The 14,778-nt window shown below is 38.0% G+C and overlaps 1 protein-coding gene across 1 annotated transcript; it reads left to right on the forward strand.

The window, feature by feature from the left end:
• The first annotated feature begins 2,710 nt into the window (after nucleotides 1–2,710).
• On the forward strand, nucleotides 2,711–14,462 carry LOC123021591 (myosin regulatory light chain interacting protein). Its single transcript, XM_044426456.1, has 7 exons — nucleotides 2,711–2,911; nucleotides 3,971–4,161; nucleotides 9,422–9,607; nucleotides 10,151–10,348; nucleotides 10,882–11,046; nucleotides 11,775–12,195; nucleotides 13,154–14,462. The coding sequence occupies exons 1-7, from the start codon at nucleotides 2,825–2,827 to the stop codon at nucleotides 13,241–13,243; spliced, it is 1,338 nt and encodes a 445-aa protein (XP_044282391.1). The 5' UTR covers nucleotides 2,711–2,824; the 3' UTR covers nucleotides 13,244–14,462.
• Nucleotides 14,463–14,778: the final 316 nt, after the last annotated feature.

Below are 14,778 nucleotides of genomic sequence, written 5' to 3' on the forward strand. Positions count from 1 at the left end.
TGACTAGTGTTTTACATACTTGCCTAGGCTGTAATTGTTTCCTCTAAGGATTACACAGAGAAGGGTCGAGGCAATGGAAAGCAATCTATCACTACCAGACTATAATCCTATAATCTATCACTACCAGACTATAATCCTATAAATATTTCAGGGGCTCAAACCATTGAACACAGTGGGATTTACTTTCAAGTTAACATGCATAGGTTTTCAATACATCAGCTGTTTACTAAATAGTCTCTCCTGATGTAAGAGGTAATTAACATGCTTCGGAGACAAACCACCTTTCCGTACGGACTACTCCAAATAAACCAAGGGAAAGTGAAAGGGAACACTTGTATTTCCTTTAGTCAAGCACTGCTTCCAGTAATGAGTTTAACATGCCTTATGTAATATGTGTTGGGTTTTATTTAAAAATATATGTAAGAAAATTCGTACATTAAAATCTCGAATTTCTTTTTAAAAAACAGCTTTCAGGACAATGCCTTTTGAAAACAGTAACAAAAACAAAAGCTCCAGTGTACTAGCAGCACACAAATACATGAATTTGGAATATGCTTCTTCAATACTTTTGAAGCCAATTCCCTAAATTATAGGATAGGAAGAGGCTCTAGGGTGGTCTATCATTGGACATAAACTGGTTTAACCTTGTAATTTTGGTAAGTACCTTCTGTGCTACAAAACTTACTTAGTACCATACTGCCCAAAGTATTGGTGGGTCTTCTGCCATGAAACTGGTATAATTGTGCATATGTCTGATGGGATTCTGAAATAATGGTGAATGCCTGCGTTGGAGGAGATGATTGACACGTTACAGGGCTTTGCTAAAGTATCTGTTTTCATCAAGATTTAACGCTGAAATATCTTAACTAAGAACAGATGAAAATATCCCTACAGGGTGCTCTTTCCTTACCAGTGACTAACTAGTTTGTCCTAAGAATGAAGAAGAATTTCCAGACAGATCTGACCAACATCTCTGATTCTGTCACATGATGGTTTCCTGAATGGGCACATCATATAGAGTTCCAAGTAAAAATATAGCATTTTCTGCACGTAAAACACTGTGTTGCAGCCTCCTGAGTTGTATACCCTTACACTAAAGAAGTTTTTCCTGCGCAGAGAAGGTGATGGGCTTTTGCTTTGGATGGAGCTTTGCCTTTCTAATTTGAAATAAGAGGCTTTTTTTGGCCGCTGTCAGTCTTACTTGTATTAGATACTCTGGCCCATTCCTTCTTCACTGTAGGGATTTCAGATTCCTTCCCATCAGTTTTATGAACTACAATCTGCAGGAAATGTTTGAAAATAACTTCAGCTATGGTCCTTTGCACCATCACCGTTAGAAAGTGGTTGAAAGCAACAATAATCAAGTTTGTTTTTAAAAAGTTCCCCACAGTATGCAGTTCACAGAATCCTCCTTATGCAGAATAAGAAGGGGGAATTTCATATGGAAGAATGTAAAAATTAAAAAAACCCTGAAACAAAACAGGCAGAACTAGAAACTCTCTTTTGTTAGTGCTCCAAAAATATGGAGTCTTGCAGTAACTTAAGACAATCACGTTTATAGCATATGTTTAGTAGATGTATTCACTGCATCAGATGCATGTATAATTATGTTCAGCATGTATGGATGTAGATGGAGTTTGGCAGGGGTAAAGAGGATGAAAAGTTTATGACAATGCCACCAGAGTACATACTATGATCAAAAGGATTCACAGTTCCAAAGATGAATCACAAGCCTCTTTTCCTATAGCTGTGATTACTCTTGTGAATAGTAACTTAATGGTGCAATCCTGTGCATGTTTCAAGAGAAAACAGCTCCCAGTGGTATGATATTTCTTTATCTACACATATATAGAATTGCAACCTAAAACTCCTTAAACCCATCAATATTTAGTCGACAATATAATCTTGTCTGCATGATGCAATCTTTAATTTTGATTTCTCAAATAGATTTCAATATAAGAGAATGCCATCATCCAGTGTCTTGTTTAATGCAGTCATGCCAAAGAGGCCACAAGCACTGCATACATCAATGAAAATTCAGATACATAACTCTTATATACCCACATTATATATTTTTATTTTTACTCAGCAGATCTCTAAGAGTAAACAAACAACTTAAACTCACCATGCCTCAGTCATGTCTTATGAGGGGGAGGGGGGTCATACATCTTCTACGTCTTAGGTTTATTCTCATTATAAATAGCAGTTGTAAACTGGTGGGATTCCCTTGATTGTTCATCTGAGTCTTAAAGCATCATCTGTTACGTACCATGTTTCAGATTACATTCACTATTATAGGGAATCTATATAGATCACTATATCATAGATCTGTCTTTTTACTGGGCCCCTAAGCGCTTTAAAAAATACATATTACTTCATTGGAAATCTTCCGTACCACCCTTAACCCTATTTTGTTTCAGTGTTGATATTGATTCCTATTTCCTTCCACCATTCCTGCCTCGGCTCAACTCTGCAGTTAGGAACCAGAAGTCTCTCTATCACATCTACGGAACCGCAGCCCTTAACAAAAACAAACCACCCCTTCCCTACTTCTCAAGACAGCGCCTGCTTTTGGTAGGCTTGAACGGCTGCATGTAAACACAGCAGCGCGCACTTATTGGTTAGATTTCGTTTGAGGGCGGAGCCGGAGGCGGGCGTGAGCGCAGACCGAGGAGATATAAGAACGTTCTCTGCCGTTACTCGCAAAGCCCGAAAAGGTTTCAGTGAGGGGAAACGTGCTGGTGGGCGGGGGTGCGCAGCCCAAGCAAGCCGGTGGTACCAGTTAGGGCTCTTCGGCGTCTGCTTTCGCGACGAGACAGCGGCCATGCTGTGCTATGTGACCAGGCCAGACGCAGTGGTGATGGAGGTGGAGGTAGAGGCTAAGGCCAACGGCGAAGATTGCCTCAACCAGGTGAAGAGCCGCGCGCTCCCCCGCTCCCCCCTGCTCGTCCCCCCATATGTTCTTGAATGGCCGCTGAGGCAGCTCGAGCCGGCTAAGGGACTGCTTTCGCGCATTCTCCACGTGACTCGAGATTCGAGGTCCAAATGGCAGTGTCCCCCGCGCCCCCTCCCCGGCGGTCGTGCGGCTCATTCACAAACACTGCCGGAACGGCTGGCGCGGCGCGAGGGGTGATGGGCAGCCGCCGCCGCCGCCGCCGCCGCCTTTCTCTACGCTCAGTGGAACACAGACCGAACAGTTGGGGAAGGGGAGACGTGAGGAGAGGAGGGACGTAAGGGCCTCCGCTCCGCAAAGCCCGCGGTGTCGCCGCTGCTGTTATTGCTTCCCACGCGTGGGCGCTGAGCCTCTCTCCCCTCCCCCCAGTTCTTGAAAATTCCCTTAGAACCCATTTCAGCAGCATCAGCCACGTGGCATTTGCGTGGGGGGGGGCGAAGGTACCGGTGGGTGGACATCTCCCCCGCTTAATATTTTCTCCCCTCGGAAACACCCTGTTGTTGTGGGAAGCGTGGAAACTAGACCGATGGAGGCTTTCGTGTTCTTTGGTGCAATGTACCTGCCATTTCTGATCCTGGCAGCACTGAACCGTCTGACCTTAGTGTGCCTTTGGAGGAACCTTTCATGCCTTAGTGCAGCTGTATCCATTTTTTGTACTTGTTTAACCCAATGAGTTGGCCCAGATATTCAGGCTTTGTTGCTTTGGGATGGCGAGGGGAGGGGAGACTGAAGTGTCTTATATACTCTACCAAGAAAGGTACCCTGCAAGTCTGATGCAACAAAAGCCACAAAGACTCTTGTGACAACTTGAAAGTTTAAGAAATCCATTATGGTATGAGCTTTTCTAGACTGCAGTCTATCGAACTGCTGGGTTTTGGTTGTTTCTTAGGAGTGCTGATGTATACAATTACAGCTCTACAAATACGTGGCATATTGTTAAATAGTTCTGAGATGGTTCATTAAACTGATCGTACTTGACCCTTACATTAACTTTCATGATTTCATTTTTAATCATAGGTTTGCAGGCGGTTGGGGATTATAGAAGTCGATTACTTTGGACTCCAGTTCACAGGTAACAAAGGAGAAAATTTGTGGTTGAATTTGCGAAACAGAATATCCCAGCAAATGGATGGTCTACCTCCTTATAGATTGAAGCTGCGTGTCAAATTCTTTGTGGAGCCACATCTGATCTTGCAAGAGCAGACAAGGTAAGGGAAAATATCCCCCCCCCATGATCCCCCCCATTTGGATAGTATTTTTGGACCTAAGCAAATGCACAGTATAACTTTGGCTTGTGGCTTTCAATATCACTTTAATCTGCAATGTTGAATTGAAAATGTACTAAAATGTGTTATTGTAAAAGAATATTATGAAGAAGAAAAAGCACTTAACAATTAATGCCCACGCATGGACTCTTACAGTGCCTTACCTAATTATAGATTTCCTTTTGCAAGTGGAAGAAGTGGAAGAAACATGAAGTATTTGTTTCAGTGGCCAATAGTAACCTCATGGCAGTGTTATTACAGGTCATTTTAAATTGTTCATAGCAGGAAACTGTTCTTCCAGTGTTCAGCTTACAGAACTCCTCCATCCAATCTGATATCAAGTTACAGTAATGTTTCACGTGACTGTAGGCCCTATTTCAAACCACAAAGAGAAAACAGCTGTTTTTTTTTTCTTTCTTGGGAAATATGAATTTAACATATGTGTTTTAATCCTAAACTTAAATCTGAACACTCAGAAAAACAGCACAATTATCTGCTAAAACACATTTGGAATTCAGCATTTATTCACTGCGCTGCCTATTTAGGTAGTATTTGTAGTAGAAGTTCACCCATGCTATAAAATCCTTGAGATGAACAGTTCCATGTTGAGGTATAAAAGTATGTTAAGAAGCTTTTTTTAAAAACTACTTGTGCTTGCTATATAGCATCCTTATTTCCAAGCTCTAGTCTGTTTAATGGCTGCAGATAATCACAGGTGTTCTGTAAACGTATTTGTATTATTTTAGTGCTTTGTATTTGATCCAGACATGAGTTACCTGACAAGTAGCTTCCTAGACCCACTAGTCAGTTTGTGCTGAGGTGCATACGTTCAAAGAATGGGAGGGCTACTAATATTTTAGGGATTGTGTTGTGCTTGAACTAATAATGCATCTCAGGTCTTTCTTACGTGCGCTAGTCTTTCATGTATTTCAACAGTAGTTACTGTGAAAGCTTTCTCTACATGTGATGGAAGAGTATTTCTCCCATGAATTGTTTTGCTTAGTAGAATCTATCCAAGTTGTGCTCCAGTACTATACTAATGTGTTGTGCAACATAAGCAGTGCTTGCTGTAACAATGCTGTAACAAATCAATCTGCCATTACCCTAGTAAACACTACTTAGGTTAGATATGCAGTGATTTATGCTAGCATAACATGATTGGCAGTAATGGTCAGATACAGTTGGGTACTACCCTATGAATGGGCTTGATTAGCCCCAGAGAAGAAAAAAGGAAGCATTTTGGTTCTGTGAGTTAATTCAGGATTCACATTTTAGTTAGTATTTCTTCTTTGTTTATTTGGTGCCATTGAAAAAGAATAAGCAGACTTTTCTGATAGTACTGGAAAGAATTTTCTTGCACTTGTATAATCTGATTGCTGGTCTACCCAGATGATGTATTGATATAGAATAAGATTGTTCTCAGTACTTTTTTATATTAAGTTTTATTGTTATTTTTCTACTTACTACTCAGTACTTGAAGTAGTCATCGTGTGAATATGAGTTATAATGAGAAGCTTTTCATGAGATGGCTCTTGTGACAGGTTCTTTACATTGCAGTGGCCCAAAGCTGCAACATTCTGCACACATGTCTGAATTATATTATATATTGAAGGTGGAGTTGTCTGCTTTGATCCATTTTTAATCCATGACACTGGTATGGGATTGGGATATTAAATAAGATACTTTGATTAGTGTTTTCAGCTCAAAAGCTTGAGTGAAACCTTGCTGTGGCAAATCATTCTTATTAAATCTACCTGTATTTCAGCATAGTGATTCACATCTTGGGGGTGGGGGAATCAGAACAGTGTTCAAATTCAAATATCAAGTGTATGTGCATTTTCAGTATTTCTTAGTATTTGTGGCAACTGAATAACTTGCTGTTGAAAATATTGAAAGATCCTTCCTTGTTTTTTCTATATTAAAACAGATACGATTTTAGGCAAGTATCATCTATAAAATTAGGGAAATTATCTGTCTGCTGGTGTTCCCCTGAGGAATTTAGGGAAGCTTATGAGACACTCCCCAATTGTTTTTGTTTTTAAGTCAACCAGGATAGTTACCTAAAAATCCTGAGGTTCAGAAGTCAATTGTAATGTGAAAGTGGAAACTCAAAACTTGCTGTAGGCGTGCCTTTTTTTTGTACTTGCTAAAACTCTGGCTTCAATTAAGGAAGTATGACTTCTGCTTCAGAGACAGAACAGTGTTACTATAGGTCATTGACTGAACGTAACCTTTGTTAATAGCGGCTAGGCTGTTCTACCAAATCAGCAACTGCTGCATTGGAAGAAAGCCAAATTTCTGGAGAAGTTCAACTCTTCATTGGTCTGCAACAGTTGCCTAGGGTGGAAAGTTCTGCTTTTGTAGTTTGAAGCTTTTTGTAAAGCCAAGTAATAGTCAAAAGTTCTGTTCTCTTTGGAATAGCAGGCAAATATAGACATTAAGTAAACAAGCTTAAATGCATATATTAAATTTTATCCAGTTTATGGCATTAAAATTCCCTTTTTGAGTTAACTAAGAATACTTTGGTACTGAAATACAGTATTTTATGTTAAATGAGTCATCTGAAAACTAAATAGCTCAACTCAAGTAACTATGACAAAACCAAATACATTTCGATGTTACATTATATAATCTATTGAATTTAGTGTTCCTCATATTTGAAGACTACAAAGACAGGCCAAAAGCTTGATTTTGAATATTTTGCTACTTGCCTTCAAACAAAGCAGGTTTCACTAAACATTTACATACATAAAGTATTTCTCAGTTTGTAATTCACAATCCAATTATGTGCACATTGAATTAGATAAAATGCCTTATCTAAGTACAATAAAGTCTTGTGGCTTTTGCTGAGACTAGCACGGACTACATCCAGCTGTGTTGAACAGCCGGTCATAACCTTTCTCCTAGTTAATCAGCAGTGCTGAAAAAGCCTGGCAATCTTGCATGCTGTGCAGATGTGTCTCATATGATATGGCTAGATGGTATTATAAGCTACTGTCCTATCTACTTTCCATCTGCTAAGATTCTTACACGCTGGTCTAGATAAACTGAGGCTGCTTCACATTCTTGCTCTCATCCTATGGTGATATATTCTGTGTTTTCTCTGCATCCTTGTTGCAGTCTGTTAAAATATCAGAGGCCTAGTTGTTTTATAACCTAAATATTTGGTGTGTGTATCACCCCTGTTACTGCACAGGGAGCTTTTTTTTTTTTTTTAAATGCAAATGTTGGGCCATATCTTGTACTGTCACGGTATTCCTGCTGCTGCTTTTGTGCTAGTGGAACCCATTGCTTGCACAACAAGAACTAGGAGTTGAGACAGCAATCCCAGATGTGACAATTTCAGGAATAGTACAAGTTAATGGAACTTTCTATTACTCAACTTTCACTTTCTACATGTGAACCCAAGTGTACTGTAGGATCCAGGCTTAGAATAGATGTACTATGATCAATATATTGGTCTGGATCAGAGGTGGGCAATTAATTTTCCTATGGGGCCACATGAGAAACTTTGACAGTTGTTAAGGGCCAGACCAATACACTTACAGCTCTGCTCAATATATATCTCTATAAAAACAGTAAATGAAACATTACAATGATACAATGAAAATGTAGAGCACAGAACAACACTATTTAATGAATAGTCACAAAAACATTAACATTTACATTACACGAAAAGCAATAAATTCAATTCAAGTTAGCAGATCCTTCAAAATAAAAGCAGTGCAGTTGTATTGCTTACATCTGTATTACGACGATATATACATGCATTGATTTTAATTTGCCAGTGACCTCATGCGGGCCAGTCAGGGTCAGCCATTGGGCCGGATGTGGCCCGTGGACCGTAAAATGCCCAGGTCTGGTCTGGATCCATTCTCTTAGTTTAAAATATGCAGGTTGATATCCAGAAGAGCTATGTGCAGAACACTGCATGATTGCACATGCTTTTCTTTCTGCTTCTTACAGAGCCCACTTGTTCATACACCCAGAAACTTGCTTGAAGATCAAGAGACATCAGAGCAGGATGTGACATGGTGCTAGGGGATTCAGTTGGGAGGAGAACCAAGTCTCATTTCTATTTTCTTGAGAAATTGCTGAACACAATGTTATTGACCATGGTGTTCTTTAGAAACTTACACATGAGTACTAAGTGTATTTTGGCAACAGATTTGGGAGACAAAGATGGTTGTCTGCATTCTAATAAATAACATTATTTGGAATATTCATGAGGGCTTTTAAAAGTTCATTAATGTTTAATATTTGCAATACACCCAGATATTAATAGGCTCAATGGTGCTTCTCATTTGGTGTGCAAGAGTATTCATGGTCTTTCCTGATATATACGATAGAGTATTAGGTTTGTAACAGAATTCTTCCCTTCATTTGTGTTTAAGAAATGAACTTTCTAGGGCAGTCATCCCAACCTGGTGGCCTTCAGAGACATTTGGACTGCAACTCCCAGAATACCCATCCAGTGGGACCATTGACTGGGAATTCCAGTTGTTGTAGTCCAAACATGTCTGGAAGGCACAAGGTTGGGAAAGGCTGATCCAGGGAGCATCTGTGCAGATTTGATGTAGTTGTAATGGTGGAACAGCTCATAATACTGTCTCTTTTAAATGTAAGCCCCCCTATTCTTTCTGTTTGGAACCACTGAGTTAGGTCCAGTATTTTTTTATACTTGGGTAGACCACAAATCACTGGGAATAAAGTTAATTGTAACATTTAAGTACTATTTCCATCCTATTTGTATACTGTAAGTAACCAGTCCAGCCCGTTGATTTTCAGAGGAGCTATTCCTATCAATTTATTGGAGTCCTGTTTTTGATTTTTTTTTTCCTCCACTATTCATCAGTTATGACTGGAACTTTGAAAACCAAAGTTAAAACACTTTTCCCCAAATAACCTGTGCAGATATATTCCTGTCTTTTCTTTAAACAAATTTTAGAATGCTGTTCAGTTCACTCCAGCTTTCAATTGAATACTGTTTCTGCATTTTAATTTCTTTAAATGAATTAATTTTGGATTTTGTTTTGAATCACCTCGGTATTCTGTAGTTTAATTCCAAGTTAGGAAAATCAGAAACTATTCTTTGAAATTAAAAAGCAGGAACAGAGCTATTATATCAAACGTTGAACATGTTTTACATTTTCCAAAGCCTAAATTTTTACACTAAAATATTTAAACTTATTTCTTTTTTCAGGCACATGTTCTTCTTGCATATAGAGGAGGATCTTCTGGCTGGTAATCTTCAGTGTTCTTCTGAGCATGCAATTGAACTTAGTGCACTGCTTGCCCAGTTGAAGTTTGGTGATTATAATCAAAATACTGCCAAATACCACTATGAAGAGCTCTGTGCAAGGGAGCTTACAACTGCTATTTTGGACAGGTAAGAGGACTTGTTTCTTAAGAACAGGACATGGCATAAACACTTGTTCAAATGCTCCATAGGCAAAAACACTACAATGACAAGACATGCTTGGTATGTTTGCAGGCTTGATGTTACTACAGTACTCATTAGGTTTAAGGATGTTCATTTTGGTAACAATTTGTTTTTAGTGTGCTAGTACAATAAATAATATCTCAGATTCTTAAAAGTGATAAAATATTGGAAGGTGGCCTGGTTTTGTTGCGAAAATTAGCATGTACTTAACTTTACAAGTTAAATGTCCTAATCTTTCTACAGTTTGATGAATTATGAACTCTGCCTAGATGTTTAAGTAGTTACAAACAATCCAAAATAATACAGGAAAGCTTAAGTTAGAGACATAAAAATTTTGGCATGCCCAACCCTCAGACTTCTCCATATTTACACCTTCTAACCAAAATAATAAATTTAAAATTAATTTTAGAGGTGTTATTTTTTTTTACCAAAGCATTGCTTATACATTTGTCTGAATTAATCTATTTTCATCTTCTTGCTGTTCTACAGTATTACAGCAAAGCATAAAGAACTTGAAGGCCTCAGCCAAGCTTCAACAGAATATCAAGTTTTACAGATAGTGTCAACACTGGAGAATTATGGGATAGAATGGCATTCTGTCAGAGACAGTGAAGGGCAAAAACTTTTTATTGGTGTAGGCCCTGAAGGTATTGCCATATGTAAAGATGATTTCATTCCTATCAACAGGTAATTACTTAAAAGATCCATCTGAAAATATTTTACACATAAAGGGTCAGAAACCTATGGGGAATACTTCTTTTTTAAGAGTGGTGTGGAATGAATTCTTTGTGTATTGTTGCTAAAATTGTTTCATTCAGATGTATTTTTCCAAAAAGAAATGGTGATTTTCAAATTGCTCTAGATTTAGTAACCACAGATTATGACTTTGAAATGACAGGGGTTATTTCAAGGTACAGGTTAAGCTAGTCTTTCTTCATGAAGTACCCTCCAGATATTCTGGTCTGAAATTCCCATCAGCACCAGCTATAGAATGACTGCATAGTCTGGGATGACAGGTGTTATAGTTTAGAACATTTTGAGAAAGATAAATTAATTTGTCAAAATTGTTTTTGTTCTTTAAAGAAGTACACAGCATGGCATACAAATTAGTTTAAGCCTTTATTTCTTACTGCCAGTCCTTAGCTGGTCCCTGGCTGCTCATTGCAGCTTGTTTAGTCTAATAGTACATGGCTCATGATTTAACTCTGGTTTCCTTTTAGAATTGCATATCCAGTTGTTCAGATGGCAACACAGTCTGGGAAGAATGTGTATTTGACTGTGACAAAGGAGTCTGGCAATAGTATAGTTCACCTTTTCAAGATGATCAGCACTAGAGCAGCTAGTGGACTGTACAGAGCAATAACAGAAACACATGCATTTTACAGGTTTGTACTTCTAGAAGAAAAAATAAGTTAAAATTGTAAATTAATAGCTGGATGCCAAATACCAATGCCTTTCTTTCCTACACAAAGTCTTTAAACTTCTGTTTTTATCCAATGAAACTGTTGTTCTGTATCCCATGGAGTGCATATGTCCCAACCAATTCCCTTCTAAAGTAGTGGGTTGTACCAATTCATTTGTGGAAGTGGGACCCACAACTTATAAAGCAGATTTAGTGCTTTCTAGCTTAAATGTTATGTGAGCTACACTGATTTGCTTCTTTGCAGAAACAAGCATTTGTTGCTTATTTTGGGTTGCTCCCAGAAGTGCTAAATCATTGTTGCACAGGCATTTCAGGCTACTTGTGTAATGGGATTGGCAGGGCAGAAAGAAATTAGTGGGGCATAAGCATCCCATTAGAAGCTGCCTGTTGTGTAAACGTTAATGTTCTGTAAAATACCACTTTTTATTCTGCACCAAAATACACTCTTGTTGCTTAGATGTTTTGCTCTTAAGAGTGGAATGTAATGTGGAGAAATGCTTTTGTATAACACAACTTGACCCATTCTCTTCTGGGAATTTGAATATTCAAGCTAAACATACTGTTTTGCTTTTGCATGGTCTCCCATATTTTCTTTCCAGTTATGACACTGAAATCTTGAGACTAAACAGAACTAAGAATGCCATGTTTTTATTCAACTTAAGTTATACTTTCAATTTTCCCCCCCAATAGGTGTGACACTGTTACTAGTGCTGTTATGATGCAATACAGTCGAGACTTAAAGGGACATCTAGCATCTCTGTTCCTGAATGAGAATATTAATCTTGGCAAAAAGTATGTATTTGATATTAAGCGGACTTCTAAGGAAGCTTATGATCATGCAAGGCGGGCCCTTTATAATGCTGGTATTGTGGATCTAGTTTCAAAAAGTGACCAGAGCCCTCCCAGTTCTCCCCTGAAGTCTTCAGAAAGCAGTATGAACTGTGAAACCTGTGAGGGGCTCAGCTGCCAGCAGACGAAAGCTCTTCAAGAAAAGTTACGGAAGCTTAAAGAATCCTTGCTGTGCATGGTGTGCTGCGAAGAAGAAATAAATTCAACATTTTGTCCATGTGGTCACACTGTCTGCTGTGAGTCATGTGCTGCACAGTTACAGGTAACTGTAAATTCACTTGCAATAAAACAGTATCATGTGCTTAATTACTTTCTTTCAAATACATTGAAGGTTCATATTTAGAACAAGATGTCAGAACTATTAAAAAACCCCACACCAAACGCATAGGGCAGAAAATCAGTTCACAGCATTGTTACATAGCCTGATAGCAGTGTTTAGCCAAGTATCATTTAGAATTAGTGTAGTGGTTAAGAGTATGGGACTGGGACTCTGACAACCTGGGTTCTAGTCCCCGCTCAGCCATGGAGCCAACTGGGTGACTTTGGGCCAGTCACAGACTCTCAGCCCAACCTACCTCACAGGGTTGTTGTTGTGGGGATAAGATGGAGGAGGAGAATGATGCAAGCTGCCTTGAGCCCTTTGCAGGAAAAAGGCAGGATATAAATCGAAAAATAAATACAGTGAAGAAAGAAAGGTTGTACTTTAGTAGTTGTCAACATCACTGTTGGCCTTGTCAGACATTTGGTAATGCTATTTGGTTTCAACGTAGGCAGGCACATAATTGGTTGAATTCAGAAAAAGATGACATGAATGTTTCAGTGAAATTGCTACAAATGTTGTATGCAAGTCTGAACTTTTTTGAACCCTACAGTTCTTGGAATTTAGTATTCCAGATAAGTTTTGTACCATTTTAATTTCTTTAAAAAATCCTAATAATACAAATAAATGTATTTGTATGAAGATGTGTGATTTCACCTTAGATTTTTAAGAAATCTAAGAACTAAAAAAACCTAAGATTTTTAGATTTAAAGGGAAGCATATACTTGTTAGTAATGATCTTACGAAACAATTAAGGATTGCACTGTGATAAGTACTTTTTGAAATAGGTATATTTCTGTAAACAGAATATTAAAAAATCAAATTATGTAAATTAACACAGATTTTCATTTGCTAATACCAGTTAATCAGTATTCTAATTTGTTCTCTCCCCCGCCCCCAGTCATGTCCAGTTTGCAGGTCTCAAGTGGAGCATGTACAACATGTATATTTGCCAACTCACACAAGTCTTCTTAATCTGACAGTAATATGACCTTCATGTTATTGCTGGAAACTATACATCATACAAGCTTCTAAACTGCCCTGTACTTCCAGACTGCACTAATGTTCACTCCAACTCTGTCAGCGGTAAAGGAGAGCAGTCGTTTCAGCATCTCCTTGCAACTTATACACAGAAAGCTGTTAAGGAACAGTGGGGAGGGTGAGCAGAATGGGGAGCAAGTTTTGTTCAAATTGTTTGAGAATATGTTTTAGCGGGGTGTACTGTGAATGTCTTATGGACAACCTCATGTCACCTGAAACAACATTTCTAAAATGGCAATATTCTGAAAATTTGAAGAGGAGATGGAAAGTTTCTCTGTAGTATCCAGCAGGGGCAGCCCAGCTTCTTTTATGCATTTTATAAAGATTTTATTTTTAAGTACTTTATTTAGCATGTTCACTCCATTTACCTTTTGCGGAAAATAGTTTTTAATACCTACAACTGTTGTAGAATGGTAATTTAGTTTTTTCCATTTAGTCCTTGAAGTAAGACATTATTTTTAAGTTGATTTATTTAAGAACCTAAGATTGCAAAGCTTTAAACAAATAGCTGTGTTTGTTTCAGCAAAAATAGAATACATTACTCACAAATTACTATCAACATTTGAATATGTTTTATAACCTCTTGGACATCTGAGAGAAATCTGAAGAAATTTAAGAATTGTTAATTTGAACATCTGTAGAAACATTTTTCTTTTTCAAGAATATCAGTTCCTGTTTATTTGCCTTGTATTTAGAGAAACATTTCCTTGACCAGTATAATCTTTGTATAGTTTTCTAAGATGCATTTGTGACAAATGACTTTGTAAAAACCATCTTACCTTTGACCACAAACCCTATTCCTGGGCATTTTGGACTTTGGTCAACTAGTTGAATGCTTCAGAATATTGAAAACTAAATGGCCGTGTTTGGGTGCAATACTAGCTGAAACAAAAGCTAGAAAAGTCACTTTACTGAGACTTTCTGAATATGCTTTTCATATTGCCTTAATGTAGCAGTAATGTGTGTATGCATTTGTTTCTTTGCACAGACATTTTGTCAAAATATTAAAACTCTACTTTTTTATGGCACATTAGCATATAAATCTTATGCCAGAAGGTATTTATTTTTTCACTTTGTAAAGTTTTGTTTCCACATGAAACAAGAGCTCCTGTATGGTAGAAAACTTGTCTTTTTATATATGCAGGTTATTAAAGGACTTTTAAATAGAATTTGGCATTATTTTATTTGCCCATTAAGTTAGCATAGAAATGATAACTAAATTTTCAGTTCATCCCATGACTAAGCTTGGCAATCCTTTACACTTGGCTGGGGTTTACTTTATACAGCATGATCTGATCCATGTTTATTATAGAGATGCATTACCAGACACTTGTAGCAAGCAGTAAGATGCTGGAAATTAAGCTATTGCCCCTATTTTGTATATTCCCTGCATTCAAATATTACCGATGCAACATGATCCATGCAAAGATAAGATTAGATACTTGCTAGCATGGATAATGTTAGGTAGTACAGTGGTACCTTGAC

Source organism: Varanus komodoensis, unplaced genomic scaffold (genome assembly GCF_004798865.1).
Source record: "Varanus komodoensis strain SLA01 unplaced genomic scaffold, ASM479886v1 scaffold17, whole genome shotgun sequence".
In the NCBI taxonomy this organism is placed as follows: Eukaryota; Metazoa; Chordata; class Lepidosauria; order Squamata; family Varanidae; genus Varanus; species Varanus komodoensis.